Source organism: Pholis gunnellus, assembly GCF_910591455.1.
Source record: "Pholis gunnellus genome assembly, chromosome: 2".
NCBI lineage: Eukaryota > Metazoa > Chordata > Actinopteri > Perciformes > Pholidae > Pholis > Pholis gunnellus.
In genome coordinates this window covers 13,785,093-13,799,253 of record NC_136536.1, presented here as the reverse complement: position 1 = coordinate 13,799,253, position 14,161 = coordinate 13,785,093, and the positions used below count along the sequence as shown (strand labels likewise).

General features: G+C 44.6%; 1 protein-coding gene across 1 annotated transcript in view; it reads left to right on the top strand.

Annotated features, from left to right (window-relative positions):
- huwe1 (HECT, UBA and WWE domain containing E3 ubiquitin protein ligase 1) overlaps positions 1-14,161 on the top strand; it is a 44,507-nt gene that overhangs the window by 21,742 nt on the left and 8,604 nt on the right. Inside the window, exons 34-65 of the mRNA XM_079180773.1 lie at positions 75-131; positions 600-722; positions 1,432-1,527; positions 1,661-1,930; positions 2,876-3,028; positions 3,152-3,279; positions 3,403-3,484; positions 3,997-4,173; positions 4,284-4,835; positions 4,945-5,140; positions 5,336-5,503; positions 5,591-5,739; positions 5,828-5,894; positions 6,348-6,571; positions 6,661-6,872; positions 6,980-7,162; positions 7,631-7,803; positions 7,891-8,030; positions 8,416-8,491; positions 8,707-8,805; positions 8,941-9,068; positions 9,153-9,312; positions 9,762-9,990; positions 10,128-10,306; positions 10,398-10,487; positions 10,930-11,090; positions 11,210-11,252; positions 12,057-12,416; positions 12,629-12,839; positions 13,139-13,263; positions 13,340-13,575; positions 13,721-14,112. Of these exons, the coding sequence (XP_079036899.1) occupies positions 75-131; positions 600-722; positions 1,432-1,527; positions 1,661-1,930; positions 2,876-3,028; positions 3,152-3,279; positions 3,403-3,484; positions 3,997-4,173; positions 4,284-4,835; positions 4,945-5,140; positions 5,336-5,503; positions 5,591-5,739; positions 5,828-5,894; positions 6,348-6,571; positions 6,661-6,872; positions 6,980-7,162; positions 7,631-7,803; positions 7,891-8,030; positions 8,416-8,491; positions 8,707-8,805; positions 8,941-9,068; positions 9,153-9,312; positions 9,762-9,990; positions 10,128-10,306; positions 10,398-10,487; positions 10,930-11,090; positions 11,210-11,252; positions 12,057-12,416; positions 12,629-12,839; positions 13,139-13,263; positions 13,340-13,575; positions 13,721-14,112 (5,639 nt within the window). The remainder of the gene's footprint in view (positions 1-74; positions 132-599; positions 723-1,431; positions 1,528-1,660; positions 1,931-2,875; positions 3,029-3,151; positions 3,280-3,402; positions 3,485-3,996; positions 4,174-4,283; positions 4,836-4,944; positions 5,141-5,335; positions 5,504-5,590; positions 5,740-5,827; positions 5,895-6,347; positions 6,572-6,660; positions 6,873-6,979; positions 7,163-7,630; positions 7,804-7,890; positions 8,031-8,415; positions 8,492-8,706; positions 8,806-8,940; positions 9,069-9,152; positions 9,313-9,761; positions 9,991-10,127; positions 10,307-10,397; positions 10,488-10,929; positions 11,091-11,209; positions 11,253-12,056; positions 12,417-12,628; positions 12,840-13,138; positions 13,264-13,339; positions 13,576-13,720; positions 14,113-14,161) is intronic.

The following is a 14,161-nucleotide window of genomic DNA, read 5'->3' as shown; positions in this document are numbered from 1 at the left end:
TGCTTTATTTACCAAGCATCCTGACCCGTATTCTGTATGCACTGAATCCTGGGCCACCATTTGTTTTATAACAGGGAAGGTGCAGAGAGAGGGAGAGGAACGAACAGGTCCGCCAGGAGCAGCTCCAGCAGGTATAAGAGACATCAGGGAGAGTGGGAGACTTTTTGAGGAGAGAGGGAAGCAGTCAAGAATAGAGACAGGTTGGAGAAGTAGGATTGAAAAGGGAAAGAGCAATTCGGAGAAGATTATTAAGATCTGTACATTTTTTTTTTTTTTTCCTTTTTTTTCTTTTTTTTTTAGGCTAAATATCAGGATAGTGTTGTGACGGAAGCGGTTATATTTGTTTTTTTAATAGACCTAAAGGTGGTGTGTACTCATTATTCCAAAATAGAATGGAAGATGTGGAGTGAGTCGAAGAATGTCTCCTCGTCCTCCTTAATGATAGCAAGTGTCTGACTTTCTCCTTACTATATGTCATTATCATTTGAGCCTCATAATCCCCCCCCCCCCCCCCCCCCCCCCCCCCCCCCCTATTTATATTTGATCTTCACTCTTGTCACCATCTCTGGTAACTCTCACCTCTTTGTTTGCTGTTTTAGCTGATGGATATGGGTTTCTCAAGAGAGCATGCCATGGAGGCCCTACTGAACACCAGCACCATGGAGCAGGCCACGGAGTACCTTCTAACTCACCCTCCTCCACTTCTTGGTGGAGCAGTAAGGGTAAGTTTTCCTTGACAGAAACTCACACTCGCATCTTTTTTAACTTTCATAAATGCCTTTTCACACAGACGACAAAGCAGGGAAAATACAGAATTTTCAGTCAGGTTTCTCAAAGACAGTGAGCTCATATGCTTTCATGGCTAGTAACGATTATAATAACGGCGTAATTGATATGCTATCGCTATCCTTTATGGCCAGGTTTTATAGTATACCTTTCACAAGTACTACCTGTAACTTCTGACTCAAATAATGTCAATATCAGAACGTAAGCTAATGCACTTGGAAATTAATGATTCTCTATACGTGACCATGACAACAAAGTATGTTTACTCCCCTTCTCACCATCACAAGCAAGTTCAACTGCTATACTTCCCCAAATATTGTCTTTATGTTCAGTGTCTTCATAATATTACAATAATTATAATAAATATTAGTATCATGTCTATATTTTGTTTGTCAAAGAGGACACTATTTTGCGAGACCAAAAAGATCAATCGATCAATATCCCCGTTGTCACAATATCAACAAGATTATGAAATTGATGTCGAAGAAAATGTATTGACTGAGTGTATTGATCGGCTTTGGTGTTGATTTGCTGTTGGAGGTAGATCTCTCGTGCAATTTCTTTGTGTGATTTATCCGCGTTTGGTGTGAAAAGACTTTTAAGTCAAATTCAGGCAGCTGAAATTGTTCCCCGTGTTCTGTCCAGGACCTGACTATGTCTGAAGAGGACCAGATGATGAGAGCCATTGCCATGTCACTAGGGCAGGAGGTCAGCATGGAGCAGCGGTCTGATTCTCCTGAGGTGCGTCACCCTCACTGCTCAAATAACATGGGGGAAAAACATTTCATTCTGAATTATTAAATAAAACCTCAATAATGAATAACTTAGCCTATTAGCTGAGCTGCTGTTGAGATTGTTTCTGTCTCTGCATCAGGAAGCCGCACGTAGGCGTGAGGAGGACGACCGGAGAGCCAGAGAGCGGGCCGAGGAGGAGGAGGCCCGCTGCTTGGAGCGCTTCATGGAGGCTGAGCCACTGGACCCCAAGGAGCTGCATACCTTCACTGACTCCATGCTGCCGGGCTGCTTCCACCTCCTGGATGAGCTGCCTGACACGGTCTACCGACTGTGTGACCTTTTGATGACCGCCATTAAGAGGAGTGGCCCGGAGTACAGAGAGCTCATCCTGGGCCAGGTTGTCCACCAGGTCAGTGGATAAATGCAGGTTTACATTGCGTTTTGCTTATTAGAGCCTACAATGCATGTACACTGCCACAAAAGCTTGATTCACAGTCAGGTGGCTGAGAGGACTGCTCTATATGTTGGAATAGTTTTTCAGGCTTATAGGTTGTAGAAAGTCCTCTTTACAAATGTTATTTTGTATCAAGGTTTGTATGTTTTTACATGGAGAATAAAACGCTGTACAATGGTTCAACCAGACTGACAATTGAAAGGGCAGAACGAGCCAGAGATCCCTCTGAGCAATATTAAATAAGAATAGAAGAAATCACCAGTCATTGGCAAAGGAAACTGGAATGTTGGCATCAAAATGTGTTGCAGATTTAGAGAGAAACAGTTTCACGTTTCAGTGTCAAGTGCACAATACTGCCTATAACAAGCTGGAATATTACGGTGTGTTGCTTATGAAAGGCCATTCTTAAAACATCACAATAGAAATGGGTTAGTGTAGGGTTAACTGTATTGAAATAGGATTACAGAATATCAGCTGAACATACTATGGACTGACAAATCACAGTATAAACCTTTTCAATCTAAACACTTTGTAGACTGCAGAGGGTCCAAACACAAACGACTACCCAAATGCATGCACTGTTCTAGGGTCACTGACAATCGAATGATTTAGGGGACGTGGAAGATGAGTTAATTCTTGTTTATTTAAATGGAAAGTTGAGAGTGACATCTGACGGCTGCAGATTTGCATTCAGTTAATATAATTTGTCTTTGTAATTTAATTATTAGGCGTTTCAGCGTTAGCGTAGTACCTAACGTGTCTTGAATGCAAATGAAGCTTTGTAAGGCATTATGTATGTTTGTTTTATCATTTATTACAAGTGAGGGAAACTTCTTTAAAAGTCCAGTGTTTGCAATAGAAGTGTTCATGCTCCAGCCTGATTGTGTTCATGCTGTGTAGGTGTGGGAGGCAGCAGACGTTCTCATCAAGGCGGCTGAGCCCCTGACTACCAGCGACACAAAGACTGTGTCTGAGTGGACCAGGCAGATGGCCACACTTCCCCAAGCTTCCAAGCTTGCAACACGAATTCTGCTGCTCACGTTGCTGTTTGAGGTAACAGAAACGAACTCATTGACAGTTGTGAGTTTGAAATCTTAACTTGGTTGAGTCATTTGTTTTTGTCATTGTTGTTTATCTACACTTTTCCTAAACATTTGTTTGTCTCTGTTCCGGTAGGAACTGAAGCTGTTGGGTGCCAAAGTCGTGGAGAGCAGTGGGATTCTTGACTTGCTGATCAAGCTCCTTGAGGTTGTGCAGCCCTGTCTGCAAGCTGCTAAAGAACAGAAAGACATCCAGACACCCAAGTGAGTGTTGCACAGCCCGACATACTTATCTTTACTTGCAAATGTTACACCAGCTCTTCACCCGAATTTGTTTGTGTTGTGAATTTGTATTCGATGATAAAAAATGACTTCTTCTTTCTGCAGATGGATCACACCAGTACTGTTGATCATTGACTTCTATGAGAAGATGGCCGTATCTTCAAAGCGCAGGGAACAAATGAACAAGGTACAAGTCAACTTTATTAAACCAAAGCACAACTAAAGATTACAATTGTAAAGTTAGATACTGAAGTACAAGCACAGGTAGAAGCAACCATGCACTGAGTTCATCAATAGACTAAAAGAAGACGCGCACATACATTCATATGTATATTCATCAGTTTTGATGTACTTTAATTTTACGTATTTCCATCCTAAGTGGGTTTGTACTTAAAATCCGTTGCATCTCAGAAGTAAATATTGCACTTTTAACTCAACAAAAATTTTTTTTGACAATATTAATTGCTAGCTACTTTGCAGATTCATATTCCCAATACGAAATATAAATCAACAATAAACTATGATCTATTATTAAGTAGTATATAGCCTAATTAAGTATATAAAGTAGTTACAATCCGCTTCACTTTCATCAGCTGAATCATTAAAGTGAAGAAGACATTAATGCATTAATAATTATGTTTTAGTATATTGTGCACCTCTTTTGTACGGTTAATGACTTCTCTCTTGGCTCCTCTTTAGTATCTGCAACCCAATGGGAATAACTGGCGATGGTTTGATGACCGCTCAGGCCGTTGGTGCAGCTACAGTGCATCAAACAACAGCACCATTGACTCGGCATGGAGGGCTGGGGAAAGCAGCGTCCGCTTCACAGCTGGACGCCGGAGATACACTGTGCAGTTTAACACCATGGTGCAGGTATACACAAACACTTTTTCCACAGCCAGAGCATCCATGGACTTTTAAAGTTGGTCATTTTAGAGTTTGCTGCGTTCCTTTGCTTAATTCAAAACGTTTCTGTTTCTCAGGTAAACGAAGAGACTGGTAACAGGAGGCCGGTGATGTTGACTGTCCAGAGAGTGCCGCGCATGCCGAAGCCTGCCAAGACTGGTAGCATTACTGACTCCGAGAGAGAAGAGGGAGACCGGAGTAAAGCAGAGGAAACCCAGACTGACCTGGACTCAGGAGCAGCAGTGGAGATGAGTGTTCCTAAGGATGATTCCAGCCAGCCGAAGGAGACCACGTCTGGCCCCTCAGCTTCCCTGGAGTCTGATAACTCTCAGAGCACTGATATTGTTGTACAAGGCCTGACGGAGGACATGACCACCGTTCTTATTCGTGCCTGTGTCAGTATGATTAGCGTTCCTGTGGACCCAGACACACTCCACGCCACATTGCGTCTGTGCTTGCGTCTCACACGCAATCACCACTACGCTATGATGTTTGCTGAGCTGAAGAGCACACGGATGATTTTGGGGCTGACTCAGAGCTCCGGCTTCAATGGCTTCACCCCGCTTGTTACACTGCTGTTCAGACACATCATAGAAGATCCGGCCACGCTGCGGCACACCATGGAGAAGGTTGGTCTACTCTTATACTCTTTGGATGATATTTCTGAATAATAATATAAGCATGTATAATAAGTGTTTTAATACCATTAACAAATTCCTCAACAATCTTTTGCCATAGGTGGTGAGGTCCGCCGTGACCAGCGGAGCAGGTAGTACCACCTCAGGAGTGGTGTCAGGCAGCCTTGGATCCAGAGAAATCAATTATATCCTCCGCGTCCTGGGCCCTGCCGCCTGCCGTAACCCCGAATGCTTCGCTGAAACCGCCAGCAACTGTGTCCGCATTGCTCTGCCTGCACCCCGGGGAGCTGGCACAGGTGTGATAACTTAAAATAGAGTTGACGTTAATAGTACTTTACACTGAAATACACTGGTGTTTTTGTTATCCCTTTTTATTCCTCTACAGAGGTCAATAAAGAATTAAATTGTATTGACAGATTAATTTAGCTATCTCGTTGTGTCTGCATTTTTTAAAAACCCTGGTAAGCTCATACTCTATCTCTTTTCTACAGCCTCCGATGACGAGTTTGAGAACCTTCGGATTAAGGGGCCCAATGCTGTGCAGCTGGTTAAGACCACTCCTCTGAAGCTGTCCCCCTTACCCACTATCCCCGACACCATCAAGGAAGTCATCTATGACATGCTCAATGCTCTGGCTGCCTACCATGCTCCTGAAGAACGTAAGACATGTTCATTAGATCCTGACAGCTGGAACTAGTCATTTGAACGTTTCAGCTAAGTGTTTGTGTGTTTTGTGTGTGGCACAGCTGAACGTCCAGAAGAACGTGCAGTAGCGGTGCCTGGTGGACCAGACCTGTGTCAGATATTGCAGGACGTTGGGGATGACGTTTATCAGCAGTACAGACTCACCCGGCAGGGCAGCGACTTTGACTCCCAGTCTGCATTCCATATTAATGTGAGTCTCAATGACAAGTTGTCCTGTATTAAATCAAGAAATGTGTCATCTCCCCAGTTAATAATAGAATATTGTCTCTTCCTCTCAGGCTCAAGTGTTTTCTGCTGATGGAGGCGTGGCTGAGTCTTCCCAGTCTGGCACACCACAAGGAGAAGGTGAGTCTTTTTTTTTAAATTTTAAGCAAGAATATTTGTGCAAAGTATCTGCACGTATCAGATACTGTCAACCCTCATCACATCGTTTGATTGTCTGAGTTGTTTTTACCGTTGTTTATGGTAAAGCACTATATGGCATGGGAGAAGTCTGAATGCCAACAGTCAAAATCCTGTTTATCCCGTTTGACTCTGAAACATTTGTATTTCAGTGAGTACGCCCCTCAGGGGACATGGCATTAACAGCTCTCAGTAGTGGTTTCCCATTCCTTGACTTTAGCAGATCCCTTAATTCGGCTGCTGACTTTGTTAGAAAAGAGACTTTCCAATATGGATCCACGAAAGCATGATTCAAATCTATATAATAAATAAATAAAATAAAATACTTAAAAAAAAAAGAACATGCAAGAACATTTTTGTTCTTAAATACTTATTTTGCTGTTATAACTTCTTCAGCATCCACACCAGAAGAGATGCGGGAGGAAAAGAAAGAGCAGGAGGGAGAGAAGAGTACCAGCTCAGAGGAGGGTAAAGCAGCTAAGGTAAAGGCCAGCAAGCCTCTAATGCCTACCTCCACCATCCTGAGACTGCTGGCTGAATTAGTGCGCTCCTACGTGGGCATTGCCACTCTAATCGCCTCCTACTGCTACACTGCTGGACAGTCTGAGCTTATTAAGGAGGTGGGTAATGAACTAAATCTTGTCAGCCTTTCACAGCCACACACAATTATTTCCTCTTAACTTGCATTGACCTCGCTGTCTCCCAACAGGACTGTAGTGTTCTTGCCTTTGTGCTCGACCACTTACTGCCCCACACCCAGAATTTGGAGGACAAGGACACCCCAGCCTTGGCACGTCTCTTCCTAGCAAGCCTGGCAGCTGCCGGCACGGGCACTGATGCCCAGGTGGCCCTGGTCAATGAGGTGAAGGCTGCCCTTAGTCGAGCACTAGCAATGACAGAAGGTCCTGAGAAACATGCCAGGTAAGCAGCAAAGAAAATAAGTAAACCAACCTGATATTGATACTTTAACTCTTCTGAACAAACCTGCACTCCCATTTTCACTCTCTGTCCTCACATCTTTTCCACAGGCTTCAGGCGGTGATGTGCATCATCAGCACCATCATGGAATCCTGTCCCTCAACGTCCAGTTTCTATAGCACAGCAGCAGCCAAGACACAACACAATGGCATGAACAATATCATACGGCTCTTTCTTAAGAAAGGACTGGTCAACGATCTGGCCCGTGTGCCTCACAGCTTGGATTTGTCCAGGTATATGATTAAACCATATTCATTTTATAATTTAGATAGTAGTAGACCAGGACACTGCATCACAAAGTGTGATCTGCAGATTATTCAGTTTAAGGGGGCCTGTGATATTATCTCGGAACCAAAAGTTACGTTTGCATTTATGATGCGTGTGTTGATATTTGAGGTCTAAAAATGTAATATGTAGTGTATTTGCTTCCTCAAAAATATTCCAGAGCTGATTTTAAATCCTGCATTGTTTGCAGTAAAGGGAACCCAGGGACGGAGCCGTTGGTAACCCTGGCTTTCCTGGTTTTCCAATTTTAAGCTTAGCAAACCAGATAATGCAAAAATAGCATGACACACTTGCTATTTTAGTAAGTTACTATATAGAAGATTTAAGAATAAAGTTGGCTTTGCAAAATATATTGTTCATTTTTATAATTCTGTGTAAAATGACCATGTAATCTTCCTTTATATCATTTGTTTTAGTCCTAACATGGCCAACACAGTAAATGCTGCCTTGAAGCCTCTGGAGACTCTGTCCCGAATTGTTAACCAGCCCAGCAGTCTGTTTGGGGCCAAAGGAAGCTCCAGCAAGAACAAGACTGAACATGACACTGTGGGCACTGCAAGGGACAGCAACAGCAACACTCAGGACCAAGGTATGCACATCAGATGAGATCACCATCAGCACTCTAGATCCAGTGATTCCCATTATGTCCGTGGCTGATTTGTCACATCTATTCCAGGAGAGTCTGGTGAGTCCGAGCCAGTGGAGGGCAACCACAGGGTGCAGGGAACAGACAACGACCTGATGGATGGAGAGACGGAGGGAGACACGGTGGTCATTGCTGGTCAGCCAGAGGTTCTCAGCACACAGGCTATGCAGGTGATTGACATTGTATTACAAACAATATTAAAAAATTATCTCACCACATTACCTCATCGTTAACATATATAATTAGAAGAGTGAGGTCGGCAGAGTGCACTCTCAATCAATTGCGCCCCCCCCCCCCCACAAGAGGTCCTTCAGCACAGTCATAAATGAACACAACTCACCAACTTATGGGTCCAGTTGTATGCGAGACTAGCTGTGGAAAGAGACAGATGCTCACACACATGGCCGAATGCTCTACCCACACGTCTGGCTGAGAAAAAGAATGACTATAACATTAAGATGGGTATTACAAAATGTTAATTATTGAGCTCCAAGGTGTTGTGCCCCTTTCTTCACTGAATGGCTGACATTTGTTTTTCATTTCCTGTACTTTCAGGTAGAAAATGAATTGGTGGATCTGATCGATGAGCTGCTGGAGAGAGATGCTGGCACCGTCAACAGCACAATAATAGGTAAGCCACTCGATTAATTTGGATCTAAGATGTATGGTAAACTGGAAGGGAAAGTAGTTGTGTGCACAACAGCTAAACCTCAGTTACTGGATACAAAAGCATATCTATAAAATTGCAAACATGAGGGTTATTGCACACTGGAGTCAAAGTTCCCTGTATTTCAAACAGGCAGGGAAACCCAGAGCTGATGTATCACTTGTTGTTTGTTCTGTCAGTGGGACGCAGCGGTGAAGATGAATCTCAAGAGGATGTGTTGATGGACGAGGCCCCCTCCAATATTAGCCAGACATCCACTCTTCAGGCCAACCGGGAAGGTAAGACATCGGCACAACAGAACTTTGTGTGTTTATCATTGTAAATAACTTAAGTTGTTGCAACTGCTTTCACTGACGGCTTCTCAGTTTTTAAGATCTTCTTGTAAGGAACTCTGTGTTTCTCTCTTCCATCAGACTCCATGAACATCCTGGAACCAGAGGACGAGGAGCACACACAGGAGGAAGATTCAAGTGGCAGCAATGATGATGAAGACAGCCAGGATGAAGAGGAAGAGGAGGAAGAAGAAGAGGAGGAGGATCAAGTATGGATTAATGCAATGAGGTTCAGTAAACGCATGTTGATTCTTGCTGAGCCTTAAGACTCATGGCTGCTGCTTTTCCTTCAGGATGATGAAGAAGGAGATGAGGATGATGATGATGAAGGTTCAGAGATGGAGCTGGATGAGGACTTCCCTGACATCAATGCCGCACCACACATCCGCTTCGAAAGGTTTGACAGGGATGATGACCTCATCATAGAATTTGACAACATGTTCTCCAACAACGGTAAGCGGGAGGATTCATTAACGTTTACTAATGAAATTTAGATTTTTGTACGAATGTCCCATCCTCTCTAAAAAAAAAAAAAAACTCAATTTGGGTTTTTGATTAAGTTCATCATGATCACATAAAATGTGGCTTCTTTGTCTCAGAAAGTTTCCTTTTAATACCCTAATCAACTGGTAGAAATTGTGGAAAATATCAGAACCCCTTCATACTTGTAAAAGCTGTTCAGCCTGATTTTCCAAAGACACATAACAATGATGGGTAGCCCTCCTCCAAAGCAGCTCTTCTCACATCACTTACAAAAGTTTGAGACATCCCAAATTAGTTAATTACAAACCCCCAAAAAACATGATGCAGAAAACGAATTTTCTTAAGCTTTATTTTCATAAACATTTCTTGGGGTTGTGCCCTAATGCCTGCCTACTGTTTTCTGTTGTTTTTTCCATTAGCTGACATCCCTCCCTCCCCAGGCAACATCCCCAGCTCCCACCCACTGATGGTGCGCCACGCAGACCACGGTTCCCTCACCCTAGGTGTGGCCGGCACTAGCAGCCGCCTGGCACAGGGCATGGGTCGCAGCCAGCGAACACTGCGGCAGCTCACTGCCAACAGCGGACACACCATCCACGTCCACTACCCTGGCAACCGCCAGCCCAACCCTCCGCTCATCTTGCAAAGGTGAAAGCATGTTTGTTTATTTTTTTTGGTTTCCTTGTTAAACACAAATCCTTTTTGCAACATCTGTTACACCGGTGTGTCTGTGTTTTGAGTTATACTGCTTATTAAAATGTCTGCTCCTCCGGTCCCTTCTGTAGATTGTTGGGCCCCAGCGCTGCAGCAGACATTTTACAGCTGTCCAGCTCCCTGCCTCTGCAATCTCGTGGTCGGGCCCGCCTTTTGGTCGGTAATGAGGATGTGCACATCATCGCACGTTCTGATGACGAGTTGTTGGATGACTTTTTCCATGAGCAGAGCAGCACTGGGGGACAAGCCGGTGAGAATCACTATGGGTTGTTGATGTGTAATGGTCTTTTGCTTGGTATTAGCCTGAACTCCTAACATGGTTGTTCCTTTTGTGTCTCTAGGTACTCTCTCTAGTATTCCAACTGCCTTAACGAGATGGACCGATGAGTGTAAGGTGCTGGATGCGGAGAGTATGCACGACTGTGTTGCGGGTAGGTTGGTCTGAAAGGGCAGACTTGTCTTAATGGAGACATTTAATCATGAAAAACAGCTTTTATCACAAAGTACAATAATTATGTGACAACATGTTGTGGATGGCTATTGGTGCTTTCAGAATGAACTGCCATTTTTGAGAAACTGATCAATATTAATTTGGATGTGTTGGCCAAGTAGTTAGAAGTATTCACTGTTCATTTCAGTCTCGTATGTTCTTAATGGAATCCCAAAGGAGCAGAACATAATAACCTTCATTTGGGTGTAAGTGCTGTCAGAAGCCAGGGTGGGGATTCACAAAGAGAAAATCAATTGAATGATATAATTCAATTTAATTTCATGCACCAGGCTTAAGCTAAAGTGGCATTGATTTGACTAGTTACACCTTGTAAGCTACAGCCACAACAAAGGATGAACACTGACATCTGTGTGTGCTTTCAGTGGTGAAGGTGCCGATCCTGCAGCATCTGGAGAGTCTGCGAGATGAGGAACTGGAAGAGCGTAGAGAGAAGAGAAGGAGGCAGCTGGCTGAGGAGGAGGAGTCTAAGCAGAATGAGAGGAGGGCCTCTGGAGCAGAACAGGCCAGGGAACAGAGCCTGCAGGTTGGCAAAGAAAATACATGTTTGTTTGGATCTGTAGGAGGATTGTTCAAACCGATAAGTGCTTAAATCTTTTGCCCTTTTTATTCACTTGTTTGATAATGTTAACTGTTTTTCCATAGGGTTCTGGATTGGGGACAGTTAATGGTGCAGAGAACACTGCAGGTACTGACATTTGTATAGATTGTGTTTTTGTTTCTGTCTTCATGTCAACATTTGTGTCGGTAATGAACACATCTCGGGGACGGGCACCCAGAGGCAAGCAGCCTGCCGAGCGTGCTATGGGATGAGGTAGTAGTTTGTATAGTTTTAGGATCACACCAGATCTGGGAGATAACTATACAGTCTACTGTCTTTCCTGTGGTAATGCCATACCAGCTGGACGTCTCCATCTGCTGCAAGTGACCCATTCTTAACCTGCAAATGGTTGCCGTCTTACAGTCTTTACCTATCATCTCTGGAGTACAAAGCTGCCGGTTATGTATATTGTATGCACTGCAGGCTGTGCTGTGGTGAGGTAGTAAGTTGTGTTGTTGTTGGGGATCAGGATTGTGCACCCCGTCAGGAGATAACTATACAACTTACTGCCTTCCTCAGTGGAGGCCCTTGTCATCTATGTAGAAAATGATCAATAACTAATCAGCATATTGTTATTTCAGTTCTGTGTGCTGTTCTCGTGTGTGCTAGCTTTATACATGAATACCTGGAAAGGGGTTGGAACAGTTTGGGCTACAATTGTGTAAAGGGGAACCGTTTTCTATAACTGGGCCAGTTTGATAAGTAAGCATTAGTAGCATAGCATCGAGTCAATTGTAACGATTGTTCTGTAGTATTTTCATAACAAGCATTTTAGTGTTTATAAACCATGTAATCAGGTTTAGTCACTGAAAAAAATAAGATGAGTTCACTCAAGAGTGCATAAAACCTCTATCCCCGTCTTCACATGTTTCTTCTCTCTGGATGTTGCAGAGGGTGAGCAGGCTCAGGGTGGTACGGTGTCATGTCTGGACCCACCCAGGGTCTCGGAGGGCTTCCTTACTGCACCCCCATCTGGAGAGGTCACTCCCACCACGCCTGCTCCTCACGAACAGACCTTAGTCTCCCTAGAGACGCCGATCAGTCAGCAGGTCCACCAGCCAATTACTGACCTGCTACTGGCCGATTCGCATGCAAGCTCACTGGCCGCTCTGGCAGGGGCGGGCCTTCCACCTTTGTCGGCAGCTGACAGGCCAAACAGTGAAGCGGAGGCATCTCAGATGGAAATGTCCCCGGCACCCACAATCGGTGAGAGAGTCGGAGGTGGAGGAGCATTGGATGAAGGCAGGGAAGGTAGACTAACTTTGAAAACTCTCTTTATACAGACTGGCCAACAGTAAGGACACGCATCTGTAATGTCAATGTTGTTGACCGTGCTTGTAGCTAGTTTCTGTCTTCAAGTCTTCTGAACACTGAAATACAAATCAATTGCCCAAGGAATTTTGCTACAGTACGTTATTCACACATTCCCTAACTTTACTCTCACTCTTTTCTTTTCCCCTCAGCCTCCCTAAGTCCAGACATTGTGGAGACCTCAGAGCCTGCGCTAGTGGGTGTGTCACAGCTGGAAGGGTCACCCATGGATACCAGCAGCCCCGCCTCGACCACTCAGGAAGAAGCTGCTCCCAACCCGGCCCAGACCACCCAGCTGTCTCAGGAGCTGTCTGGCAGCGTGGAGAGTGGGCTGACTGACCGGCAAACAGATGCAAAGACTGGGTTAGTAGCATGAAGTATCATGTACCCATTTATCTCTTGACCAGATAACCATACATTTTTATAAAAAGAGTTTCAGTCCGAAAGAAATTGAGTTGTAAGCCATAATCTCCCACCAGCTTTTAACATTCAGTTATAGAACTTAAAATGCATTGCACTCTTTGAGTTGTGGCTTTTTGTGAAATGCAGTGGGTTTTTTTTGCTCTTTGACTTTTTTTAAATTTGACAATGTTTTAATGGGTTGAGTAATTTGTCACACATAGTGTTGCGGATTGATTTTATATATTTTTATATATTCACAGCTCTACTTCTGTCTCATCACCCGGGGAAACGATGCCCAGGAGTGACAGCGCTGACAGCCAGTCTCAGGCCATCCAGGAAGAGCCCCTCCCATCCACCAGCAATGACGACGAGGACCCTCTTGCAGGTAAATATGATTGCTCTCCTACTTTTTCTGCAGTTTTTTTTTTTGTATTCTTACTGATATATTACATCTCATGTAGCATTTCTTTTGGCAGGCATCAGTCTGCCGGAGGGTGTGGATCCCTCTTTTCTGGCAGCTCTTCCTGAGGACATCCGTCGGGAGGTGCTGCAGAATCAGCTCGGCATCAGACCACCCTCCCGTCCCCCTGCTGCCACTACCTTGCCTTCCACTACAGCACCTGTACTGGGAGGACCAGGGGTTACAGAGGTCAGCCCCGAGTTCCTGGCAGCCTTGCCACCTGCCATCCAGGAGGAGGTAAGAGACTCCTCACTGAAATGAGACTGCAGACAACGCTTGCATTTAGAACTGAAAACAGGGGAAAATAAGAATACTTAACTGAGAAGTAAAGGATTCACAGATAATTATTTCTCCTAACTGGGAATGTCATTGGTTGTCTCAGGTACTTGCACAGCAACGGGCTGAGCAGCAGCGCAGGGAGCTAGCCCAACAGCCCACACAAGGAGACATTCCTCTGGATCCAGTCACCTTCATCCAGACGCTGCCCTCGGAGCTCCGGCGTAGTGTCCTGGAGGACATGGAAGACAGCGTGTTGGCTGTCATGCCCCCGGACATTGCTGCTGAAGCAGCCGCGTTGCGTAGAGAGCAAGAAGCACGCCAGAGGCAACTGATGCATGAGAGGTTGTTTGGTCACAGCTCATCTTCAGCCCTATCAGCCATTTTGCGCTCACCTGCCTTCACCAGTCGGTTAGGGAGCAATCGTGGCGTCCAGTACACTCGACTTGCCGTGCAGAGAGGAGGCACATTTCAAATGGGTGGAGGAACAAACCACAGGTGAGAGGAGACTGTCATCTAATAGCCTGTTTTGAGAATTACAATTTTT